Consider the following 20,312-nt stretch of genomic DNA (forward strand, 5'->3'; position numbering starts at 1 on the left):
ACATGGAAATCCATTTGCCCACGTGCAGTGCATCATCGGTCGGATAGACCTCCACCCCGCAAGTCGCCCTGTCATTGTCCTGGCAAAAGTTTCTCACCGAACGTCCTTGTTTGAGGTTATTTATATACTGAGGGGCATCGGAAGGGAAGGCTAGAAAGGAGCCACGCGTGTACATAGCCAGCTGGATATTCCCGCACTCAAAACACATACACATACATAGGAGTCGAGATTCCTGAAATCCTTTTTTAGCCTTTCATTCAACCATTGCCGGGCGCCGCTTTCCTCCCGACTCTCCACTGACTGCAGTCAAAGTAATTTGAGCAGGAGAACATTCTGGCTGCGTCTCCTACAGGGCGTGAAATTTATCAACATCAGGGAGCTGGCAGCAGGAGCAGCAAAAACAGACAGGAGCAGAAGATACAGCAGCATCAGCAGCCCCTGAAGCCTGCAAACGTTGAAGGACACGGGGATGACACGACATAGGACGTAAACACGGCGTTCTCGCAAAGGAATTAGATAAAACTTTTAACAAAAGAGACAGGCCGCCAGGGCCCAACCCAAAATACGAATAGAGAGCCAAGCGTTTTGGTCAGAACTTCTTAAACTTTGCTGGTAATGCTTCAAATATGAATATTAATGTCAGAAATGTGTTAAGTGCCTGATTTAAGGTAAATATTTCATATAATTTTCATTAAATAAAAACACCCGAGTACAAAAAGTAAAATAATATTTTGCGAAATTAAACTACATAAGCCAAAATAAAACGTTTAAGCCGCATTCACTCCTTCATCTAGAAACATTTATTCTCTAGACCCCTGCCATTAACATTTATTTCTGCCAACATTTTCCATTTCTCATTTCGCATCTGTAATCTGGTGCTGAAACCGCATTAACTTAATTCCTTATGGTCTCCTAGGGGATCTGCACTTAAATTTGTTTCGTTATTGTGCTCACTATCGTATATTTTACATAACATAATGCGATGTGAATTTAAAGCAGTGCGAACGGCACGACAGATAGTTACTGTTGCAGTTGCTGCTGCTGCACTTTGTGGTGCAGGTTGCTGGTTGCCAAGTTGCTGCAGACAACGACGCCAGCAGCGGCTTTAAAATTATATAAGCCTCCCCTGAGGGACACGCCCTCATGTGGGCCACAGATGGGGTGGCTTACTGAACGCCCATGGCTCGAAATGTATGCAGAATGCCAACGGGCAATACGAAAAATGACACGGAGGCAAAAGCAGCCATCTGATTCGAATGGATTCCAAGCGTTCGGCATTCTAGATTATTTAACTTAGTTGTTTTTTGCGAATAACATGAAAAGAGACTATTTAATGTTTAATAAATACCGGCATCTCATAAATTTAATTATCTTCAGAGCCTGGTTAACCTGGGTGTTTTTAATTCTTATTAAAGTATGCCAGCTTGGTTCCCCAAATATTATGTAAAAAATCCAACTTTAAGGAATTTTAAAACTTGGTTATGGTGCCCAGTGATCCCAACAATTCCTGAAAAAATAATTTGCAAAACTATATATATAGTAAGACTTCATGTAAGCATCGCTGCAGATTCTACTGGTTTTTTGTTTGGGTGTATATAGCTAAGCCAAAGCTGCATCTCCTGCAAGTCGGATTATTATTAACTTCAACTGGCGACCTCAATTAAAGTAAAGTCCTGCGAGTGTATGGATGTGAGCCTGAGCCTGGGTCTGCTGGTGTCTCCCTATGCTGGTGTGTGTGGCCTGCGACAAAGTCAGAGGGCAAAGTTGAATAAAAGTTGACGCAAGGCAAGACAAGGGAGGTGGAGAAAAATACGCAGCGCTGCTTACCCCAAAATGACGCAAGCGGAAGCGGCAATAAAAAAAGTGGGAGGCTATGTGGAAGGTGGCTACAAAAAAGAGGAAGCAGGGCTAGAGAAGGGTCCAAGGATAGAGGAGGACTTTCCTAGGCCGGCTCTGAGTATTGAATGAAACTTATGCAAGACCAGCGCTGAGTCGGGAGAGGAAACAAGGGGAAAATCAGGAAAAGGGCAGAGAATTTCGCCTTTTAGGGCGCCTGCGCGCTCTAAATTCCTGTACATAATGTGGCAGGAAAGCGCTTCTGGGTATACTATATTCGCAAAATACATATATAAATGGCCAGGACATCGCTTGTCTTTCATATCCTGGCTGCCACCCACAGCCGCAGGGCCATAGAAACAACAACAGGACAAAATGCAACAACAAAATCAGTAAAAGACAAAAATAGCAAAGTAAAAGAAAAATTCCAGAAGCTAGAAAAAATAACTAAAAATGTGCGCGGAGCCTGAAAAACTCCCGCCATCCAACCTTAGAGGCTTGGATTGTTTGAAAACGAGGTCGTGGAAATGGAAAATGAAAGCAGTTCGAAGAGACACTGGCGACGCCATGTTGATTTTTACAGGAAGTACTCCTGCGCTCTCTTTCTCGCTGCCACACATCCTCCAGAGCGAATGCCGGCAACACACACTCACATCGCTTGTTATTGTTCTAACTACGTTGGGGTTTTCCTTTTGTGCAGCTGCTAATGAAGCTCCAGCCGAGAGCAAAATCTGCAGCAGAAGAAGCCATCCAAATGGCAACAAAAAGCGAAATGGCTGCATAAAAAATGTATAATCTCTTGGGAGTGGCTTTAAAATACAGTTATACAGGCAACAATGGCAGGATCAGCATCAGCTTGAGCAGGAAACTATTTTCATTGCCTACTTTTTAGAGCGAAAGCACATTATCCACTGCAAAAACATAAGAGATCTCTAAAGTATTTTTAATAAAATTATTTTATTGAATTTATTTTAGTCATATTTAAAGATCCCAGTTTGTATATTAATATTAATATGCCTATTTTCCAATATTTTCCATTCGTGCCTCTAAATGTTTCGTTTAATACACACTTAACCCAAGGTTTTCAGATACTAAAGTCGTGCCTAAGAATAATTTTGCTTGCATGCCTTTAGCAATTTCCATCTTAATTGACTATTAAGTTCCCAATTGCACTTAATTGCGCTTAATTTTTGCCTGTGTAAGGCGGAACCATTGGATGTAAAGCCTGGAGATGAGCAAGATGCCGGGACAAAGGATTAATGCTGCTGGGTTATTTGTTTCAGCAAACTTCGCCGCACTGCCGCACTGCCACTCCCTAAGTAAGCAATGCAAAGTAATTAAATTACAACAAATATATGCTCTTGGCGAATTGAAGCAAGAGCCCAATGAAAATAGATGGGATAAAAATAATTTACTAAGAGAATTGGAAATGGACTAAATGCATACTGACTAAAGAGCTGAGGAGCCAGAAGATGGTTGTAAATCTTAAAAGGTTTTCTGATAATTGATTTCCCAAATAAAGGATTTATATTTTATTTTTATTACAGCCTGGCTATTTTAGCCGAAACGATTACGTTTTCAACTTAACACACAAATCCAATTCCAATTTACCCTTTCTAAACCAATTAGCATCACTTAAATGGGCTTAAATGCTACTTTCATTCACTCTTCACTTCATTTAAATCCTGGATGCGAACTTCCCGCATTCTGACCGCGTGGCACGCTTAATCCTATCTGCACTCACATCCACATCTGCAGGAGTCCTCATTTACTGCCACCATTTGCGTCCTGGTTAGTCCTAATTTGTTTTGCTGCATTTAAAATTAATTTAATTTGGTTAAGGGCGAAATGGGATCCACTGGCGGCAAACTCGCTAACTTTGTTTGCCAAACTCAATCAAGTGAAAACAGGCGACAGTGCAATGCAATTATACGCACAGAGATGCAGATACACAGCCACAGATGCAGATACGAACGCACATTGCGAGTGATACATAATCACCTCTTTCGGGGGGCTGACAATTTAATTAAAATTGATTTTCCGATCAATATTTTCCAGGGAAATTCACAGTTGCAGTTGATGCGTCTGTATCCGTGTTCTGTATCTACATTTGCAGCCGTTCGGGTTATATAAGTCATATATACACACACGGCGAGATACAGAAATTGGGGTGTGGGTTGGGTACATCCATCAGTGTGTGAAATTTAATTGCATGCCCTCCTCTCCCCCTCCTGTATCCAACTGAAATTTAATGAGCAATATATTTGTGGGGGAACAATTGTATCTGTCTCTCTCGTCTGCCCTACGTCGTTCTCTTTCTCCTGCTACCCACAACCGCAGGGCAATGAAGCATTTCCACATGAAGATTGATTATGGCTCAAGTTTTCCCTTCGCTTTTTTTTTTACTCTGCACTTCGTTCTTTTAATGCTTTTTGCAATTTATTTCAATGCATCGAAAAGGATTCTGGGACACACCCAAAGGATCCCCATGCAGCAGCCACAGCCATGGCATCCTTGTAATGGCAGGGCGATAAATAAAAAGGGGGAGTGCCAGGCGGTTTTGGGTCCTGATCCCGTTATGCCACAGTCACGAGAGTCTAAGGCAAACGAATCGCTATCGCCTCCACTTTATCCCCCATCGTTGGATGTGGCAAATGGATTCTCGAAATGCAATCATTATTAATGATGAGCTCGGAGTATTGTGCGATATATATTTGAGACTTTAGTTTGATAAGTTGATCTGGTAATGCAAAAAAAATGTCTTGTATATGTATAATATGGCTGATATACATTATATATTTTTGATACAACTAAAGTTAAGAAAATTTTATTTTTTTGAGACTCAGAGGAAGAACAATGACTCTTGCCTGCCAGAGTGCGGTCATCTTGTTTGGCCAGGCTACTCTCAAGTCCCTGGCTCTTGCATCACCTGCTCGGCAGAGGAAAACTTTTCACAGCCCAAATACCGATTGTGTCTTTGTATTTATTGGTCAGGGCCATCATAGCTAGGGCGATCATAAAAATTGAGAAAATGCATCTTTACGACCAGCATGCCCTTAACAAAAACCAAACCGAAACCAAACGAAGCCGAAAATACATCGAAAGGGCGTGGCATTTTTATTACATATTTTAATTGAATTTTCGTTTGCACATATTTGTTTTAATGGGAAAGCTAAAACAAATAACAAATAAATCGAATCCGAAGCACAGGGTATTGGGGCGTATGCGCAATGTTACTCATACGTGGCGTTGGCCCTTTTAGCCATGCACACAGATACAGATAAAAATAAACGTTTTCTGTATAAACTGGCACAGGCAACTGTCCATTCACATGTCCATTTTGAGGCATAATTTAAAGTGACATTTTGCGCGAAAAAGTTTTCCAATTTTTTTCCTCTATCCATTTGAAAAGGCAAGGAAAACTAATCATTGACTGTGCACTGTAAAAAACACGAATTATGGGTGATAGCTAACAATTTACTAACTTTGGTAAATGAGAAGAAAAATATAAGGAACACAGTCAGACGAGTTGCCTCAGCGCCTTCCTTTGTTTATATTTCCACTGGCATTAAATATTTAATTATAATTTGTAAAGCGAAAAAGTAGTTACAGTAAACCATGTTTAATTGTTTATTTTATTTGCAATACATATTTAAAAACAATTTGCTGTTTATTACTTTTCGAAAATATTTATTAGGCAGTAACCTTTAAATTAAAATTGCTTTCAGTGCCACCAGTGACATTTTCAGGTTAATGCAATTTTGAAATTCAGCCGCATTTGAGTTGTTAAATTTTTAATGCAACGCTTACTGCTGCAGTTACAGGCTGTCGTTGTTGGGTCTATCTTGTTGTTTTTTTTAATTAGGCGCCAGTTTGGTGTTTACCCAACCCCTTGCCCACACTTATCTTTTTCCGTGGCAATAGATATTACATAACTAGCCCTCGTCCTCTTCGAATTTTAGGTTTTGGCCGCCCACCTGTGATTCGTTTTGTATTTGCTTTATTTGCTGCCGCTGTGAAATATTTACGCCGGTTATTTGCGGCCAAACGGGGGTGGAGGGGTGTATCTGACACACAGGAAAAAATAGGGATCAAATATATGTACACATTTTTAAACTTTTCGGGACCTTGAAAGCAAGCTTTGTTCAAACTGTGTCGTCGTCACTTTCTTGTAAAAAAAAAAACAATACTTTCTTAATTTATAACAATCTTCTTTTTTACTGTGCACAACTGCAACGGAAATGCAAGAAAATAATACAATTTTTGGACTTTTGGCACGCCTGTCAATTATTCAAATATTTCGCGCATAGCATTGGCTCATTCAGTCAGTTACTCACTCATTCATTCATTCATTTGGTTTTTGCGTTGGTTGCCTAGTTTCCCCATAGGTTTTTGCTTAGCTAACTGCGAAATTTGCATACGCATTTGTTTGTGTTTGTGTTTGAGTTTGAAGTTTGGTTCGCTGCCGGGTGAAATTTAATGCATTTTTGGTAAGCACAGTTTGTGCAGTTGCATTTCAGTGCCTGCATTGCGTAAAGCTTTAAATGGGTTAAAACCCAACCAAAAGTTTTCAACCAGTTCCCTTCTTATTTCGCACAGAGAACATTTTTTTCTAAAGATCGATTCAACGTGCAAAAACAATGTGAAAACATAAACAATATTTCGCTTTAAAAATAAATATAATAAAACAATTTAAAATAAATTGCATTAAATCGTTTTTAAAATATTTAAACCCTCCTTTCTAACATTGCTTTTTTTGTTCAGCTTGTTGACAGTCTCTTCAGGCTTCATGAATTTTAGTTGTTGACAGTCTCTTCAGGCTTCATGAATTTTAGTTAGGAACTGCAAAAATGATACTCCCCTTGCATGATCAACAAGAAATAGGTGTAGGTGGTTTGAGCCCCCAACTCTAATATATTGGAAGAGAAAAAGTCCAAAGTCCCAGTATCCAAAGATGAACAAAATTTTCTCTGCCACACATACTCCTCAACAGAAGTTTATATCGGGAATTTCCTTACCAAATCATTAATCTGAATAAAGTGCTATCCTATCAAATGACATTAATTAAATGAGGAAATTTTAAGAAACATAAACTGTGTGTTTGTTGCACATCAAAAACTTCCACTTCATGAAGTAGTAAAAACATATGGCACTCGATCCTGCTACGTAACTGATACGAATTTTTGCATCTTCCTACTAAGTACTTTTTCGTTCTTCAACTTTCCAGGGAACTTTACACAAGACTAATGAGCAGCAAACTGGGCGGGGATGAGGGGCTTAAAAGGAGACGTGATGGGTCTAATTAATGCAAGATATTAATCTTGTCTCAAAATTTGAGGCTCTCACTGTACTGGTGATTCTAAACCAACAATGGAGGATGCAGCGCTTGAACAGCATCGCGATACTGCGATGATACTGCGCTGGCGTTACAGTAATAATAAAACAGCCGAAGGAGGAGGCAGAATTTAATAACGCAAACAAAGGGCGGCGATGCCATTACGCAAATCGATTGAGAAAGCACTGCCTCCGTTCTCCCCATTCCGACCGAATCCCTTTGTCTACGCCCCTGGTTAGTTCACGTAACCAACGCCCATGCTAATCAGCTGGGCGTGGCTCTTGGCTCAAAGGAGCTTAGTAAGCTGGCAATGCTTTGGGGGCAGAAGACGAAGTTGAACATGGTTACTCGAAAATAGCAAAATTCCTATATAAAACAAAAGCATTTTCAATATTTTGCCTTTAATGTTTCTTCCCTAAAATGTACCTCCTGTTTTTGTTATATATTGTTGCGCATAAAGTCTTCATATGTTTTCCTTTTTTGGGACCACATTCAGCAGAAAAAGGCAATAGATAAATGAGAGTGTGGGCATTTCAGAACTGACTGGCAATCCAACACTGGGAAGACAAATTGGCTTACACCATCGCACTGGCGGTGCGATAAGCAGGATGAAGGCTCGAATTGAAGAAGACACTGCGACACTACAAGTACCTGTGACTGTTCTGTTGCCAAGCCGATGTCCTTCTTGATTGGCCTGGCACATTACACAGGGGAGGAGATTGGCAGAACAAGGACCAGCGATTGCTTAGGGGCTTACATCCGATGCTGGCCAATGAGGCGGATGATTAGTGGCCACCCCTGCACTCGAAACTTAACGGAGATACACATAGACATTAACCCCTCTTTTTTACTAAATCGGTAAGTGCTGTTAAAAATGAGTAGCTAAAACTCCAAGTACTTTGGTGAACATGACAGGATGAACGCGATTTCCCAAACTGAGGACACGTATTTTAAAGCTAGATATGTGAATCTACTGCTCATCCAACGCCACATTCCCTTTCGATATACCTTAACTAAATAAGTTATAACTACTCATAGGTAAACTTACATCACAGAAATACCATTAAAATGTTTAATACCAAAACAGTTTAGTTACATTTTGTTAATTTGTTACTTGCCACGTAGTGTTCGCCTAATCCCTCCTTGTTTGTTTTAAATGGTGATGGGTTTGCAAATATATTACTTTTTTTGAAACTTGCACACGTTTTGTTTGATTACTTTGTTAAGAATTTGTGACTACGTGTAAAACAAATTTTACTATATCTGTATACGCTTTGCTTATAAAAAGCTATACTTTGGTTTATTTGGTACGTAGGTACAATTGGATACCCCTTTTCTTGCTCACAAATTGTAAATTCTTGTTAATTTAAATAGAGATATGGGTGAATTTGTAATATTATAAGCAGCAATCGGAAAGTAAAAAAAACTTGAGCTGAACATTTGACCCTTCAATCTACCGTTATACATACATTTTCATAATCAAATACGGCGGCCACAAAACAAGTCAGTTTATCTCTTTCAAAAAGTCTATTGACCCATCTGAAAACTGTTTTTTTCCGATGCCTTTTTATTTAAAATGTTTTATGTTTTCTTTTCCTGCGTTTGGCCTCGAGCAAAGACAACAACCTAAGACCAGACAACAACTCACTCAAAACCTTGAACAGCTCTATTAATTTTTGTTAACCTTTTTTTATATTATTTGCTAATTTATTTAAGCTGACGTATATTTTACGTATGTGTGTATGTACCAAATCTGATTTTGTTTGTTCAGATTTATTGACACTTCAGAGTGTGTGGCTCTTTTTTGGGTTTGGTCAGGGCATAATCTTCGTATTTGATTTCCTTGTTAGGACCGGTTTTCGGAAAACTATTAAATCCCTAAGTGGGTCACCCGCAGTCGAGTGTTATTTAAAATGCCATCGGTCCACAGACTTCGACGGACACTGTCCAGATACTTTTGCAGTTGTCATCAGCTGATCAAGTCAAGTGCAATCAACACACAGCGAGAAATACAGCATAGCTGGAATTGAGCTCAATTGGAAGCAATTGACCAAAGCTCTCGAGAGAAAAAGAGACGGCAGTGCGTGAGCGAAAGAAAGGGGTGACGGGGCACATTGCGTTACGTTGCACTAAGTTGACCACAAGTACCCTCTATCAAGGGTACGGCTACTTATTATTTCTGCGGGTCTGTGCATCTTGTGAGGCGTCTGATAGATGCCATAAAATTATGCGGCTAAATAACATACATAATACTGACTAGCTTCTTTTCAGAGTTAATCCATGTAAAGATTAAATATGTTATATCTTTTAAAATAAGAATTTCCGGAAACATAAAAATATTTCTTTCCATACTTCAGTTTAACTTATGTATCTAGGGTCGCTTTACTTCATCCACGTGTATTTAATGTTTACCTGCTTATTCATACAGAAATATGTATTTTATATGCATGTCGCTTGACTTATTACCAAAGAAAACAGAGAACTATAAATAATGCTGGCCGGAAAGGTCAACTTGGTTAGCAAGTCGCTGACCACTTGATTGACCGACTGGCAGATATTTAAAAAATTGTTGACTGACTTGGCAACTTACATCACTATCATCGTCACTCAATGGCTGCCTCAATAATCCAGGACTTGAGGCAGGCAGTGTCGCTTCAAGGATACGCACCTGAAAAACAAAAGAACAGATACAAATTAGTACTTTATAATATTTCGCATTCAGAACTAAATGGCAGATAAATGGCAGAGAAAGCTCTACAAATCTTTGATGTGCAGATCTGTGGCATTTGCATATGAATAACACATATAACACACAGCCGCAGAATAAACCAAAAATATATCGCCTTACTTGCACATTTTCAGCGGAACGGGAACACCTTTTGTCTCTATTTACAAAAAGTGCAAAAGTTCAAAGCGCTAAGAATCGTTGCCAAGAAATTGGCAACAACTGAAAAATAAAATCTTAGGTATGTACATTGTACATACATATATATTGTACATGTGTATGTATTGGCGAGAGATAAAAATAAATTATTTGCATTTGCTTGTTATTATTTTTAGGGAAAGGAGAAAGGTAGGAAAACACAGAGAAGAAAAGAAAACAAATTAGTAAATCGGCATACTGTCTAAAAATTATTAAAAGGTCGAATTCAAATTTAAAATGATAATTATGAGCACTTTATTAATATTGCGAAACCGAAAAACGTAAACGTGCTTATAGCATAAAAAGCCAACAAATCTATAATTTCCCAATGAAACAGTGCGAAAACTGAATATCACGTGAATAATTTAAAAGGGAGATATGTATGTAAGTTTGAGATTCAGCAGACATAGTGTGCTTCAAAAAAGATTTTCCTCATTATTCCTCGTTTCTCTGGCTCAGCTTTCATCTTTTCTGGAAAATGACTAAAGATTGAAAGTTCCTTGTGTATTTTGAGGCAGATTTATTTATGTTTTGGACTCAGACAGACCCAAGAAACTTTAATGATGATGACGCAGATTTTTTGCCTGCGCCGAAAATAACAAGAGAGAAACCGACTATGATGTATTGTATGTTATTGAATACTGTGTGTCTTGAATTTTGTATAGTCTGTGATTATATAAATAAAGTAGAGCCGGGGAGAAGGCGGCAAGGCGATGTTTGCAAAACGTCGAGATTTTACTCCACTGAACCCCAGCCCCTCCCCCTTATTTTTTCCCGCTTTATCTGTCGAAACTTTGGCTGCTATTTCTTTTTGCTGTAATCTTTTCTTCATGCGCTTTAATTTGTTTTCTTTTCTCTTTTTCGTTTCTTGTTATTTGCCAAAAGTTTATTGATCTCTCGCTGACATTGGAGAGCCAGCCACACAAATGCCAAGCAGACAAAGAAATACATAGAAACACCGCAGAAAGTAAGCGGGAGACTATAAGTGTGCACATTAGTACAAATGTACAAATGTTCAATCCAAAAGTTCCGCATGGGAACTTTACGCGATGCAAAGCAACAACTTTCTGTTCTTATTGAATTTTTAAAAGATAGCCAGAAACCGTGTCAAATATTCCAAGGGCAAAGTGCTAAAAATATCGAAAAATGTTTAAAAACGAACCATTTCACGCAACCGTCGGGGGCCTGTGAAAGATTGCATATGGCACAAGAACGAGACCGAAAGAAAAACAAAAGGTGATGGTCGGGGGAAGTGCGGCCAATAAATAGCCAATTTAAGTCAAATTGCAAAATTTATTACCGGGTAAACAAAAGCAGAAAAAATGGAACAACTTTGTGGTCAGCTGTTGTTGTCTGTTGGTAAGGAGATTTAATATATAAGAATAATAACAAAAACTGTGCTGATTTCATAGATACATTTTCCGTTGCCTATCAACTTTACATAAAGGATGTTAAAGCCATTTTGTATTTCTACCCTTTGGCAGAATCGGTTTAGTATTTATTATCCGTTTTTAATGTCCAGACTTCAAAATCTTGTATTTCCGGCAGGGAATTTAATTATTCTTAAGTTAAAGCTACTAACTTTGGTACATAGCTTTCGGTGCCGATTTTGTTTTAATCTCACGTCGTTTGAGTATATGGTCAAGTGAGGGAACCAAAATAATCATTTAAGGAATGAAAAATCAACAATCGGCATCCTTTGGGGCCCATAACAATAACAGTTTACGGCACATGCGAGCAAACAAACAAACAAGGCAAAGCAAAGAAAGTAAACACAGAACACAGCGACAAAATGCAAATGAAGTTCGCACGAGGGGGGAAAAGAAAGGCGGGTGGAAAAGGGGTACTCTGCGAAAACGCCAAACAAGCGGGGAGAAATCATAAAAAAATAAACCGCAAAACATATCAAAAAAGAACAACAAATTTTTAAGTGCACGCCAACTGCGACGTCGAGGGAAAAGAGAGCGCCGTCGACGACCACCCGCCCAGAGAAAAGCACAAACGCTGTAGAAAAGAAACTTCCACTGCGAGCCACGCAAAAGTCATTGACACGAAAGAAGTTGAACGTTTTTGGTTTTTGTTTTTTGTTCAGCGAAGAAACAAAAATTTACATCAGGATGCAAAGGGGTTTGACTTTAACTGGGGTCTTTCCCAGACTGGCAACACAAGCGCTTAATGTGTTGCGAAGAATAAATGACAATTTTTCAGCATAGAACCCACTTTTTAATTTAAATTATAATTATTGTGGGAAAGAGTTTTCGTTGTAGGAAAACTGTTTCACCCCAGAAGAGAAAGAATGTCAGAAACAACGAAAATATACGTATTTTCAATAAGCTTTCCGATCATTCCTATAAAGGCTTTGGGATATTGTACATAGTGGTGCGATCCGGACCGCTCCGAAAGAAAGTATCTTGAAGATAGATTTGAAACTGAGAGACTAGTTATTGTAGAACAGGGCAGACTGACGGATATGGCTAGATCGATGGGCTGTCAGTGCTGATCAGAAATAAACCCTTTTTTAAATTTAGTCTATGAAAACAGACTACAACATTTGTATGTTAATTTATGGAAATCTGGGCCGTAAGAAAACTGTATTCGGTATGAACGATTTAAACGTTTCTTCATTTAAATGGGCTTAGGAAAAGCGGAATATTTGAGAAAACTAAAAAGAGAAATGCCACGGAAAATTGGTTTGTCAATAAATTATGGGTGGAAATAAACAGATTTTGGTGTGTTCGATTTCTGTCGTTTGATTTCTTCTTTCCTTTGGAGAAAAATACAACAAAAGATACCAGAGAAACAAATCAAGTGTGGAATGCATAATTAAACATGATTGCATTCGGTTAATTTTGTTGTTGTCGTTGCAGCCATGGCAGCTGAAAATCGCTGCAAGCAAGAACGGCAGTAAGTAAAACGAACATTGCAGCAATGGCAGTACAAGAGAAGTTGTTGCCGGCTTTTTGTTTTGTTTTTGTTAGGTTTAAGGGGCCAACAAACCCAAACTAGAACGTGGGCGTTGAAATTGAACATTAAACCCAATTTCACCAATAAACTGCACACGGCAAACAAGAAAAAACGAAGGCATACACTCGTATGGCCTGCGCTGTAGTTTGAGCCTGCTGTGGTAGTGGTTAACTGCACGCGACACCAGGAGCACACACGCGTGCAATTGCATAAGCAAACCCAAAATCTAAAAACTAACTGATGAAGTAATGTAGTACCTTTTTAGCTTCAGCAAACTTGATGTGCTTTTTAGAAGTGAAAATTAACATTTTTAAAATTTAAGTGATTTTATAGGAACCCTTCAGAAATACACATTTATTTATTAAACAACATATGCTTATACTTATTTATAAAAAGATGTTCGCTTAACTGTGTATTAAATTGGAAAACTTAAAAAAAAACTAAAATCTTAAAAATATTTTTAATAAATATTTAAAACATCATTTGAAAATATCAAGTTTTTCTCGTGGTGCTAAATAGTTTAGGTTGTCGCAGACAATGAACAAGCCACAAATAAAAACAGGGACCAGACCTTGAACATAATGTACATATATGTACAATGGTACCGATACGACAGGAAAACAGATCAAATAAAAATTAATGTTTGATTTGACCCATAATTACTTTAAAGAATACAATAACACCAAAATTATCGATTTAATTCCGAACAGGAGAAATACTTTCCTCCTCCTTTGTTTCCTCCTCTCTCTCCTGTTGAAGAGCATATCTGGTATAATCTTCCATTTAAAGCCTTTCTTCGTTTTTATTTGATTGTTATTGAAATTTTGGTTGAGCGCACAATTAGTTCAATGCTCAGCGCCATCAACATTATGGCGATGATCAGCCGCACCAGAAACATCATCATCGCCTTCAGATGACCGTCATAACAATTTGTTTTTAATGCCGCGATTATTGTTGTGATTGTTATTAGTGTGCAAATAAATATTTGCAACACATCGAGTGCGTTGCCCCCGCCGCCGATTTGCGGGCGCCGTTTGTGGCACGCTTGCCTAGCGAGGCGGTACCGGGGGGGAGTGGCACAGGGGCCGAGATCCCGATCCCACATCCAACAACAGTTGGGTGAAAGCCTCCGCTCTGCACACATACGAACTCGAATTTGGATACAGCCACAGCTGCAGATACAAGGTGGCAATTACCCCGATTTGCCAACTGCCATTTCGATCCGCTCAAAATTGCATAGGGTTGTCACACACAAGTCCCTGGTAATCACAGTTATCGAGATAAGTCATTGAACCTGGCAGTGGTAATGAATATCTTACTAACCAATATTAGCCGAAAACCAACTAGCAGTCTTCAACATAAGACTTAAACATGTGAAAATATTTATTTGAGTACTGACTACCGTAATTTATTCGGTGCTAAATCACCAATTAAGGCCATCCATCCAGCTCTAGAAAAGCAGAACAGAACTAAAAACAGTTGGCCGAGACAGGAATTGGCAAATGATTCAGCCTGTAAGTTTTATGTGAGAGACGAAATGTACTGAATGAGGGAACTCTTAAATCAGCGATTGTCCCCGCCTTTCATCAGCCACCCTTTTTGGAATCCTTTAGCAAAAAATTCACCGAACGAGAAACAAAGTGAGTTGAATAAGTCACAACTTATGGCCACTGCTCCTATTCGTATGGAACCGGTTAGCCCCCTCGACTTCGTCAAAATGCAATCCGTGCAGCAGGTGGCCAGCTCAAGAAATGACAACCCAAGAACACGCGATCCGGAATCTGTCCAGAGAGTGAGACAATACTTAATGGTAACCCACTCCTTCTCAATCTCGTGAGTCTACTAAATCTGGTTATGCAAATGGGTTCGGCACAGTTGAATATCATGAATTTCATTCCCAGTGCAGCGAAGCGCATCTCCAGAGAAATGCCACAAAAACACATCCTTCTCCCGCTTAAACGAGCAATTAACTTTGGTTGGAGAAAACATCAGGATTTTTTATGAGGATGAAATCTTCCACGGGCTCAAAAACTGCAATAAAAATACTTCCTTGATATTTAAAACCAATTCAACAAAAATGTATATTACACTCAACTACACAATGTAAACGAATTTAAACTAACATCGCGCTAAGCATCAAACTTTGCTGATGAAAAATTAAAATCATACCAAAGCAACTGAGTGATGAGTCCAAAATAATAAATACCTCCAGAAGGAAAGGGAATTCTTAAGTGTTTCTGGCTCATTTCAAGTGGCGGTCGTAGCAGAATCAAGGAGGGGACTTATCTGCCATGAAAGGCTTGCACATCCTCCAAATGATCGGTAACTAAGTGGATCGTCTGAAAATAAAGAATAATAAAGCCGGCGGTGGCGCATAAATTATGCAGTCCCTTTACCCAAAACCATAAGCCACTCGAAGATGTTGAGCAGACCCAAGGGTAGGTAGACAAACCTTGGAAAAAATTAAAAAATAAAAACAACAACCATCAAGATAAAGCGTCTGCAGGGATAAGGAAATAAAGAATGGAAACGCAGCATTTTGAGTGGCCCAAAAAATCATAAACAATTTCAAGGTTACCGATTTGAGACGGACAGTCTGTGTGGGAAGCCAACAGCAACTAATAAAAAAACATCAAGGCGATTCCTTAAGCCAGATCTTGAAAACAAAAAGGTAAGCTAGTTTTGGAAAGCCAAAGTTTATGTACCCTTGCACCTAAAAAAGAGTATTGTAAAAGTTTCATACAGATGGATTTAAAACTAGTTTGTCGCCTAGATCAGCTTGGTTGTTAATGATGATTAAAAACAGATATTCTTTATAGGATCGGAAAGGTCTCCTTCACTGCGTTGAAAACTTCTGAAAAAATTATAATACCCCATTAGAAATGGTAAGCGTAAAAAACACGAGTAGTGCCTGAAAAATACAAACAACATAAAATGTCGCCACTTAAGCTTTAAACTGGTTTACATCGATAGACAAGAGCGGCAAGCGAAAACATAAACATAACTCAGATATTACCTCTTTCCGAGATCAAAATGTTTATTGTGCATTTGATGAGGTGAGTATTGGAAAATAAATTCTTCGGACTGTTTAGTCCTCATGTTAAGCCAAAGAGTAGGTGTAAAACTCGAGGTTTTCATTTCTTTTCAAGATTTTAAACTTATTTTCGCTTTACATTGCGGCCGGAATTAAAAACAAACATTCCTATGTTATTATTGTATTTCGCAAGATTTTTGAAATCACCTTTTAATTCCTGAACATTCCCAGTAAAATATGGAAGAAAATTTTAGTGTTCGGTACTTTTCCTGGTCTGATATACCCCTTTCCTCAACCTAAACCCGTCGCATCTCGACCAGCCTAACATTTTGTTTGGTGTTTTTTCTTCTTCGTCGCCCAGTGAGTTGGCAGCACCTACGTGAACCGCAAACCGGTTTCGAGACTCAAAGGTAACTTGAATAACATTTTAACTCACTGCTGGTTTCTTTATATTTTTCTGTCTGTGTCGCCTTGTTTTTTTCTCAACGCACAACAGGTACACTTGTTGTTGTTGGTAGGTAGCAGACAGAGCTGGATGTATATATATGGTATATATAGTGGGGGTCTGTTTATATGGAGATTTCCTCTGTCTGTTCTTCTGTCACTCTTTCCGCCTGTGTTTGCCTTGGTCTTTTGTGGCTCCTCCAAATATATACAGATAAATCTTTGTGATTCGCTATACAAATAAACATACATACATATGGGACATAAGCATACGTACATACGGCTTTGTATGGTTAGCATGACCAAAGAACTCGGCTCAAGAGCGATTCAGTATTTACCTGGCCGCATGTCTTGAAAGCAGGTACATAGGAAAGCATATAGCATACAGAGTTTATATATTTATGGCCATTATGATTTGTATAAGGAGTGTGTGCCGTGCTGATTGAGCCTTTTTTAAACAGCAGCTAAAGACTTGATAAGGAAAACGCCAAACGAAAATTCTGCAGAACTGTTTACTTCAATTGCAGTCTAGAGTGGCTGGCTTGATGCGAGATAGTTTTTCCCTTTACCCAATTAAAGCGAAACCATTTGATTTATTACTAGTTTATGGCAAAATATATTTCCATTTTAAATTATTTATTTACATTTATAATTTCGCGGCTCAAGTGAACTACACAAATCCGGTGCTAGGCACGACTCTGGACCGAAGAACAGAACTCGAAATAGAATGGACAACCAGAATATCAAAATAAAACGAAAAAAAAAACAAAGTGAAAAAATCCCCAAAAAGCTCAAAAGATTAATTAATTTAGAGATTATATAGAAGCGACTCAGCAGGATTTCAGGGGTTAAGTTTGCTTTCACTTCAAGCCTCTATTAGCTGACTGACTAGTGAACTTAACTAGTATTGAACAGAAATCAATTTAAATTAAATGAAAGGAATGGTAAATTGCCTAGAAATGGAAAGAAGGGTAAGTACCTGGTTAACACAAAATCATCCAAATAATAAACTAGATGCGAAATTATTTAAATTTTGTCGTTTCTTTTATTTATAATTGTTGTTATTCATTGTTAATATTATTATTATTTTTCTGGAATACATTTTGATTATCGGTCTGAACTGAAGGTCATTGGGCAACCTTGACAAAGTTTCCTCCACCCCTTTCAGTCGCAGTAGTGCTGCAGGCCAACAAAGTAAGGAATTCGACAGACAGGGTTTTTGAGTGCTCGTGATGTAAAGTACACATTTGCAATAGCTCGATAAAAGTACAACCGATTTTTAAAAATTAAATTTTCTAATAGATTCACGTTCATTCGTGCGGAATATAAATATTTGAGGTCCCCTCTATATACGCAAACATTCCGCAGTGTTTTTCTGTACTCGTAGCTCACAACAACCACGTTACTCACATGTTTAGTTTCTAATCAGAAGGGCTCTTATCTAATCGTCGCAGGGGAAACGCATTTATTCATCAAATATAAAGTATATTCAGACCTATATATGTAAACGCGTAACCTTTTATGAGCTCATAAAAAGTACGTTTCAGCCATTTATGTGATACGAGATAAGTTCTTTGTTAATAAATTAAGGTTAGAACACCAATAATATTCGATTTTCCCAAAGGACTTTAAAACATTTTTAATATTTTTGTATTATTGGTTATAGTTTTGTCTGTATTTCATTAAAATGTATTTTTTCGATCAAATTGAAGTTGTAATAATTTTACACATACGTCGCACAAAAATAGGTGTTTGTAATCTATAAAAATGTGCACATGTTTTCTAGTGGTGGGAGTTCAGATAGTGGTTCAATTTGAAATGCTTTTGTTGTGTTCTCCGATAAGATATGGCTAAGCTCCCAACGACAATCGATTCACATTCGACCCACTCAACGTGCGATGATTTAAATAATCAAACATCCGTTAAGGTACATTTAGGCCTAAAGAGGAAGAGATACAGAAACCAGGCGCTCGAGTGACTGAGTCATAATATTGCAGTCCTATCAGAAAGCTCTAAGCGTGGTAATCTTTGGTTTTGTTTTTGCTGCCTTATCAGAATGGTACACATATGACATTATATTTGGTACTTTTTGTTCACTATACAGTGTAATGCGGCAGACAATTTACAAACACTGTGCCAACGGGCGAAGTATAGATAACTCAACTGAGCAATTAGACAACAACAATGACACAACGAGATAACAGTAAAAAGGCCTAGAAAAAATAAGGGATAGATAAGAATGCCTATAAATTGGAACTCACATTTTTTACATTTATCAATTGTTTTATTTAATTTACGTTTCTTTATATATTTATATTATAATAAATTACCACGTTGCAATTACAAAAACCTTAAGAACTCCGAAAAATTGACGACTATACGATTAATTTTAATGACAGACTACTAAAAATGCTATTTCTACCGTGAGCAATATTGATTGAGCACTATTGCTCCTCCTTACAATCCATAACCCCAGAATAAATAAAAAAAAAATGCACAATTGAAAGTCATTTAACAATTGACGTCAAAAACAAATCGCCAAAGAATGAAACCAAACCATATGGAAATCAAGACTAATACTCTGCCTAAAATACATCCAGTATACCCACATATGTGGTATCCTTTATTTGTATAGACAAAGCTCAGTGATTCAATAAAAACCATTATAGATGCGCACATGGCACAAAACAAAATGATATTTGGATTGGGTTCAAGAGTGGTGAAATCAGAAGAAATTGTACTTCACGTTATTCCACATCAATTTGAGTAAATGAGTAGTTTAATAATTGAACCGTTTGCCTTTATGAAAAAGTAAAATTCAGCTGCCTTTTTTTTACCAATTAACCAAACCAAATCCAGCCGAAGATGTAATATATCTATAAATAAATTGTAAAGACAATGTTTGGACCTAAGACAAAAGTCAGATTATACACTAGAATTTTGGATTTGAAGGGAAATTGGGCGATTTTGACATTTAATTACTTACTTAATTAATTTTACTTAATTTTAATAATTCAAATTACAGGCAAGAATTTTATTCAATTATTCTTAATTTTTACAATCAATTAGTTCGTTTCAAAGAGATACGAATATAGTATATTAAGTTTAAGCAGACCAGGCATCAATGTCTCTTGTCAAAGATCAACGAAAATTCATCTCAATACATTTTTAAGAACAATTTTAAAAACCCTTTTTGGCACCGACCATAAAAGAGCGAGCCAAAAACCATATAGAAGCCCACAGATGTTTGCCTCAAATGCATTTTGGCCATTTTTAAAATCAACAAATGCATTTGGATCGGGGAGCTTAGGGAGGGTTGAAAAGCAAGAAAATTATTGAAAAATGTAACCATGAAAAACTGGTTCACTCAAATATTAAATCTGTGTTCTCATACATATTTACTAATTTTATGAATACACATATTTTTTTCTCGGCTACACTGAAAAACATACCTGAAAAAAATATTTAGTAAAAAGTTACAAAGTACTAAAAACACAGATTGAAGTCTATCGAAGATATCGTTTCATAAAATTATGATTGTTTTTAATATTTGTATGTAATAGGCACAAAATATTTAAATATTTCAGTTTTAAAAATTAATGTTTATACCCGTTACTCGTAGAGCAAAAGGGTATACTAGATTCGTCGGAAAGTATGTAACAGGCAGAAGGAAGCGTTTCCGACCCCATAAAGTATATATATTCTTGATCAGGGTCACTAGCCGAGTCGATCTAGCCATGTCCGTCTGTCCGTCTGTCCGTCTGTCCGTCTGTCCG

General features: G+C 37.8%; 1 protein-coding gene across 5 annotated transcripts in view; it reads right to left on the bottom strand.

The window, feature by feature from the left end:
- Nucleotides 1–20,312, bottom strand: part of LOC119546128 (protein split ends) — a 59,323-nt gene that overhangs the window by 23,554 nt on the left and 15,457 nt on the right. Inside the window, exon 2 of one of the 5 annotated variants that reach the window (XM_037852228.1) lies at nucleotides 9,762–9,839. The exons of the other annotated variants lie outside the window; for them this stretch is intronic. Coding sequence (XP_037708156.1) covers nucleotides 9,762–9,772 — 11 coding nt within the window. The 5' untranslated portion in view covers nucleotides 9,773–9,839. The remainder of the gene's footprint in view (nucleotides 1–9,761; nucleotides 9,840–20,312) is intronic. 5 annotated transcript variants of the gene reach the window in all.

This window comes from Drosophila subpulchrella, chromosome 2L (genome assembly GCF_014743375.2).
Source record: "Drosophila subpulchrella strain 33 F10 #4 breed RU33 chromosome 2L, RU_Dsub_v1.1 Primary Assembly, whole genome shotgun sequence".
Lineage (NCBI taxonomy): Eukaryota > Metazoa > Arthropoda > Insecta > Diptera > Drosophilidae > Drosophila > Drosophila subpulchrella.